The following is a 6,886-nucleotide window of genomic DNA, read 5'->3' as shown; positions in this document are numbered from 1 at the left end:
AAAAAAAAAAAAAAAAAGAATGTGCCTTAATCCAAGACAATAGCTTCATGAAGTCCCAGTAGTCTCTTCTGCATTGTATTTTTTTTTAATGTTTAGAAACCAACAATGAATAGACTGATTATAAAGAACTAAGCCAAAGTCATTATTTAGGAATAGTCTCTTATTTAGGGTCTTCAGTGAGTCCCTTTTGCCTCCTCTATACAAGAAAATTATCTTCAATTCTAGCCAGCGATACCCCTCCCAGGCTTCTTTCAAAAATGTGTCCAGTAAAAGGGAAGTCTTATTTTCTAACTTGTGTCATGCTACAATTTATTTATGCTTTTAACCTGAGTGATTTGTGGATTCTTTTTTCTTAATATTGCTTCATTAAGTGACATAATATATCTGTTTTACGCCAACCTTATTTTGGTTGCAACATGTACAATTTATTCCTGTCATTTTCTTAAGCTTGCCAATTAGAGAGAAATCAAATTTAATTAGTAGAAAATTCCACCCACCTTCAACTAAGGATAAATGGGAAGTAATTATAGAAACCAAAGCTTTTCCATCCTGAGAGAAGAGACAAGAGAGCACTCACTCCAAAATGTAATGTTGCATCTCCTCTACATGGACTGTTCTGTCCTCATTCAGGGGGGTAAGAGAGGTTATTCAGAAGGCATATCTGTGTGGAGCAGTATTGGAAAATTTTTGTTTCTCCATTCAAAGATGACTGTGCTAATTATATGAAACTGTGGTAGATTAATTATTAAGTAAGAGTCAGTTAGCTTTTTGATTTTGCAGTTAAAACCTTCTGGCATTCTACAGTCCTTAGAAACTTTCTTGTGGTGCAGTCGACTGTCTCTGGTCTGGGGAGCATCTCCCTGTCCTTATCAACACAATAATCCATGCCCTATTTCAACAGCACCTCTTCTTCCCTGCGAATGTGAATGTGCTGCCATATTTTAATGTATTGTTTCTCATTTATTTTATTGAAATGTATCAAAGGAAGGCATCTTTTGGATAGCATTATTTTTTAATAAATGTATATGCAAATCATAGTGGTACAAATCCTTAATTAACAATTTGAGAATTTTTTTAAAGGTTGGTTCCCTTTAAATTATTTTTTTAGATTTTTATTTTGAAAGTCATTAAAATGTGTTTTGAAAAAGAAGTTAAAATCAAATATGTGGAATGCCTAGAGTTCTCAAAACTCAAGTTGAAAAACTGAGTTTTACCTGACAATGTCTGTCAGCCCATTCCTTAAATTCATAGATCAGAGAACTGGACTCTATGTTATATCTTGGGGACCAAGTAAATATTCAGTATTACAACATCCCTGATTGAGTAAAAAGATGTATGTCTAAAGTCCAAAATTATGAGTGAATGTAATTTCATTGAAGGTCTCTATGTCATGTTCAAAGTTTTCATTTTGTTCGTGTGAATAGACTTACTATTTAGTAAAATTGGTCCACATAAACGATAATTATCTACTAATGGTCTTCTGTTGATTTTTAGCCTAGCCATAATGAGAAAACTTTTCTCTCAGGTCAATACTTGAAAAAATAAAGGGTCATTTATCATATTAAATAATTAAAACTTTGCAACACACTCCATTAACCTTTTCCTCATGTGTCTTACTAGCCTCAGTGTATTTGCTGAGGCTTCTTTAAACCCTCTTTGTGCAAGTGTAGCCCTAGAATGTTAACGCATGCTAATGACGTACCCACTGAGGCTGAGCCTGTTGAGAGGACTCTTTCCACCTGGTGGGGAAGTATGAAGATCCATGATGATTGCACCAAAACATCCTTCTGCACTGTAGATATGTTACGATATGCACTTCTAAGCATCCTCTTAAATTCCTTAGACCCGATATGTATTACAGTATCCCCATGCTTTTCTAAAGTTCGTGTTACACGGCTTCACTTTTATACAAGACCTACGTTAGTACCTGTTTTCACTCCATGAAAGAAACTCGAAGAGAATTTTCACTTTTACGAAAAAAAAAAGGCGAAAATGAAAACAGTATTCAGCGTTGGTTTTGTAGCAAGCCATTGTAGAGGCCCAAGCAATGAGAGTGGTGCTTCCGTCTCCTTCCCTGGGAACTACACTCAGCCTCTCAGGATTGGCCACCAGAGAGATTGTACTATATCTGTGAGCATCTGGGTTTTATCGCCTTTTATTTTGTGCAGCTGTTAGCAAGATGTGTCCTAAAGTATCAGGAAGCCTAAGAGAGGTGATATTTTGGGTCTGGGAATGCTCAGAAACTTTTCCATGTACATCAGTGGTAATTGTTTGTGTTAACGCCATTTTGGCATACGAAAGGTTTCATGAAACCAACTCCACCTTCAAATCGTCGGGGAAATCTGTATACTGGCCATTGAAAAATACTTTGATGCATTGTTTTTATTTTCATCTGGTTTCAAGCCTGTTTCTATATTTTTCACTGTTTGTTGTGTATTTCCCCAGTAAGTTCCTTGATCGTTCTATGTTATTATTTGATTCTAGATAATGTTGCCGGCACACTGCAATATTTGAATACTATTAATTGGATTGTTTAGAAATGCAGTGTACTCTATCCACATTCTCCAAATCAACAAAAAGAATTTAAAGCATCATGTTTGATATCTAACCATCACATTAAGTCATTTTAGTTTTTTTTTAAGTTTCTTACATGGTATTTTAGACTATGCAATTTAATAGTAATTACATATCAATATATAATTTACATGCTTTCTTGTAGTTACAGAAACTTCATACAAGAAAATAATTAGAGGGGTATGTTTTGTCTTATTGATAATTTAACTATTCTTAACTCTGAGGTTAGCCAATAGGACTAATACCAACACTTCAGGCTAATTCTTTTTAAAATATAATATTTATTTTTTAATTATCAAATACAAATTAACCTGTCATGTATTATTCAAATGTTTATTTTTTTTAAAAGATTTATTTATTTATTTGAGAGAGAGAGAGAGAGGAAGAGCACGTGCAGGGCATAGGGAGAGAAAATCCCAAGCAGACTCCGTGCTGAGCACAGAGCCCAACATGGGGCTCGATCTCACAACCCTGAGATCACGACCTGAACCGAAGCCAAGAGTCTGATGCTTGACTGTACCACTCGGGCGCCCCTCAAATGTTTGTTTTACTAAAACCCATTTGTAAGACAATACTTAATATTCCAGTTAAAATACTTGAGTACCTTCAAGCTTTACTAATATGCATTGTGATAAGATGGATATACACATATATGGCAAAGATGACAAACTACTGATATTTATTCTGAATATGTCAACACACATTAGTCCATAGCGAGTGGTTTGGACAAAAGTTCTGGTCAGATTCAGTCATTCATAAAGGATTCTGCCATCACAAATGTAGCCAAATTCACGAGAATAAAAATCAATATAAATGTACCCTTAAAAACATTTTCTTTCTATGTGGATATTCACATTTTTTTAATGCTTGATTCACTGTTTTTGGAGTAAAATGTTTTTTAAGGATGCACGGTTCTAAAAATAACAGGTATTTATCTTATGTGCAATTAGAGACCTCCCTGCTCACGTAAAATTTTGCGTAATTTTTCACGTAAAAAATTGCGTAAGCAATAAAATATAAATGTGGGCATCAAAGAGGACATAAGAAAGATATTTTAGACTGTGAAGACATGGTCTCAATTTTGTACTTAAAAGTACCTCATTTGTATAACAAGATACTTAAATTTAAATCCACACTTAAAAATGTAAAAAAGGCAATATAATCATTTCTAGAAGAACGCATTTGGGAACAAAAGTGACTATTTTTTGCTTCTGCTTGGTTGGTTATTCTGGAGAGGTTTGTCCCAAAAGGGTCCCAAAGGGTAGCATGATGATAGTGATTTTCTTATTGTCTTTAAATCCTCACCCCTTATTTCCGCTACTCTGTAAGGATGACTCCCTCTCCCCTCAGCTGTGGCCCCAAATCAATGATATTGCTGACTCTCTGATCCAGGTCACATTGCATGATCTTTTACTTCCCCCGTTTCTATTGAAATCATATTGGGGTAAAACACTGCATGAGTTTATAACTGATTCAGTAAACTTAGAGCTCATTCTTGGATTTTATTTGTATTTTCAATTTTGCACCTTCAGGGGATCATTTAACATTCTTTGTTTCAGCATATGGGCTTCTAGTAAAGCCTTGCTCTGTATTGGTGGTTCTCAAACTGCGGCTGCACTTCTGAAACCCTGGGGAGACTTTTTTTTTTTTTTTAAGTATGACCAAATATCACACCAGACTAATTAAATCCGAATCTCCAGGAACGAACATTCTGGTCTCAGTATTTAAAACAGCTCTCCAGTGATTCTCAAATGCAGTGAAGGTGACCAACCATGGCTCCAAACAGTAGAACAGGCAGCTTCCTTATAAATATTAATCATAGTCTGTATTAACTCAGCACCACATAGGTGGCTAGAAAAAGATTTGGAACAAAGAGAGAGAGATGTAAATCCTATCATAATTTAGGGCACTTGAGAAGAGCTTGCACATTATCTCTTGCGTATTTAAAATGAGAGGATAAACACAAAAATTCCTAGAGAGTAATAAATTGCATTTCTAGCTCCATAAAGTAAGGACTGTCATGTTTGAGATGGGAAATTCTCCTTTTTGATGAGGATATGCCTAAATAGGATACCAGAGAGAAAGCTCATTTCAGTCCTGGTGTTGCGTTCCTTAGGCTGCTGTACAATATTACCACACATGGTGGGACTTAAAGCAACCGGAATTTATTTCTTCACAGTTCTGGAGGCCATAAATCTAAAATCCAGGTGTCTGCATGGTTGGTTCTTTTTGGACGCTCTAGGAAGAATCGGCCTCATGCCTGTCTCCTGGCTTCTGGTGGTTGCTGGCAATCCTTGGCATTCCCTGGTTTGTGGATTCAGTTTTCACATGGCCTCCTCCTCCCTGAGTGTGTCCATGTCTTCATGTGTCCTTTCCTTATAAGGATATCAATCCTTGTATTTAGGGCCCACCCTAATCCAGTGTGACCTGAATTTAACTTAACTATATCTGCAAAGACCCTGCTTCCAAGTCAAATTACATTGTGAGCCCAGTATAGTCTTCACATCACTTGCCTTCTCTGCAGCTTTTGATGTTGGTCAACACTCTTCCTAAAACTTTCTCCTATCCACATCCTCTGTGTATATTTTGCATCTTTTACTTACTTCTGTCATAATGCTGCTAACCATATGTTGCAAAAGTCCATTATATATCTGTTTCTCCCACAGTTTGTGAAATCCTTGAGGGCAGAGTGACTTATTTAGGTCTAGATGTGAACATCTAGCACCATTTCTGACTCATGCAAGCCTTCAGTAAACACTGGAAGAAAGGGAGGGAGAGAGAGAAAGAGAAAGAGGAAGAATATGTGGTCACTCACCTGACTATAGCACAAGATATAGGTCTGCCCCACGAAGAACATCATCAGGAAACATACAACATGTACCTTGACTTGGTGGGCCTCTTGCAATGATCATTTTTTAATATTGATATTTATTACCCATATTGAATATCTTACATTTGAAATACAGTGTGCCATTTAGTACAGCATCTGGTTATACAAATATAGATCTGGATCAATGGCTATTGAGACCTGTTTTTCAAATTACCGAGCCTCATGACTTTTGGAAACATAATCTCCATAGATTTGTTCAAGAAATAAAAGGCTTCTATATGTGTTCAGTAGGCTTTGTTTTATATGCTGATCCAGCTATGTGATCTTCAGTTCCATAATTTAGGAATCTGTAGGGTAAAACATTGATTTGGTAAATAGAGATCCTATCAGGGGAAGAGTGGGAACATATAGCAAGTAATGGAAGTTGCCCTTGTCTTCTAGAACATTTTGGGAGTTGACAGCAAAGTTTCCTTTTATTACTATTATCATAATCTAAGGCAATGGTCCCAGTGACCAACATTTTCGGTTGATGGATCATGCCACTTAGAGGCTTCATGGATTTATAGCTTTTGGCCAAATAAGGTTTTGCACATAATTGGCAGATACAGGGGATTTTTAAGTTATTTCTCTGTTTTTTCTTTTGTGTGAGTTTTTTGGTAGTCAACTCAAATTTCATTAACTCATTAACTCATATTCCCTATGACTGAACTATGAAGCAGGGAGGGAAAAGAATAGAATTAATGGAAGGAATACATATGCCAAAAGCAGAGTCATATCATCCAGCCTACTGTTTAGTCCTACTGATCTAAGCCATTCCACCCTACTGCTTTCATATATATTGTAGAATGTATGAACCCAACCAAAATGGAACAATGAGAGCTGTTGGCTCACAAAATGCCAATTATATATTGTGTACCTGAAGCATCACTTTATGGCAGATACATGGAGAATCTGGACGGGGGAAATTACCATCCAGGAGTGATTATATTGAACCCAGGGGTACTGCTAACACCTTGGCATATTAAAATACTAATTCTCACTCAAGGTCAAATTAAACTCCATCTAAGCAGTTTAAAAATGTAGAATTATTTCCCTAAGAAAAGTAAATTTGAGATTCTTGGGAACTAAATACTTGAAAAAACCCTTCTGGATTCCTTTACTTCACCTTTTGCCCATCTAGTTCCTAGATAGTGACATTGCTTTAGAGAGGTCATTAATCGCCCAGGGGACTTTAGGAAATATTTGGGAACACCTTTGACTGATACAGCTCAGGACAAGGATACTGACGACATCTCATGGGTAGAGAGCAGGGATGCCGCTAAACAACTTTCAGTGCAGAGGACAGCCCCCACAGCAAAGAATTATGTGGTCCAAAATGTCAGTGGTTGAGATACTCTGCTTTAGAATAAGCACAGAGAATGAAGAAGCTGGCTCTTCAGCTGGTCAGTCGCCCATCATTGTTACTCACTTATGGTTTAGAGG

At 36.5% G+C, this 6,886-nt stretch overlaps 2 protein-coding genes across 6 annotated transcripts in view; one reads left to right on the top strand and one right to left on the bottom strand.

The window, feature by feature from the left end:
* Window positions 1–6,886, top strand: part of FGF14 (fibroblast growth factor 14) — a 586,337-nt gene that overhangs the window by 543,158 nt on the left and 36,293 nt on the right. The gene's annotated exons all lie outside the window — the stretch shown is intronic.
* ITGBL1 (integrin subunit beta like 1) overlaps window positions 4,791–6,886 on the bottom strand; it is a 244,585-nt gene continuing 242,489 nt past the window's right edge. The window contains exon 13 of the mRNA XM_081815178.1: window positions 4,791–5,751. Coding sequence (XP_081671304.1) covers window position 5,751 — 1 coding nt within the window. The 3' untranslated portion in view covers window positions 4,791–5,750. The remainder of the gene's footprint in view (window positions 5,752–6,886) is intronic.

This window comes from Leptonychotes weddellii, chromosome 3 (genome assembly GCF_054177405.1).
Source record: "Leptonychotes weddellii isolate Sample4059 chromosome 3, ASM5417740v2, whole genome shotgun sequence".
In the NCBI taxonomy this organism is placed as follows: Eukaryota; Metazoa; Chordata; class Mammalia; order Carnivora; family Phocidae; genus Leptonychotes; species Leptonychotes weddellii.
The sequence above is the reverse complement of the archived record's forward strand: the minus strand, read 5'-3'. Positions and strand labels throughout refer to the sequence as shown.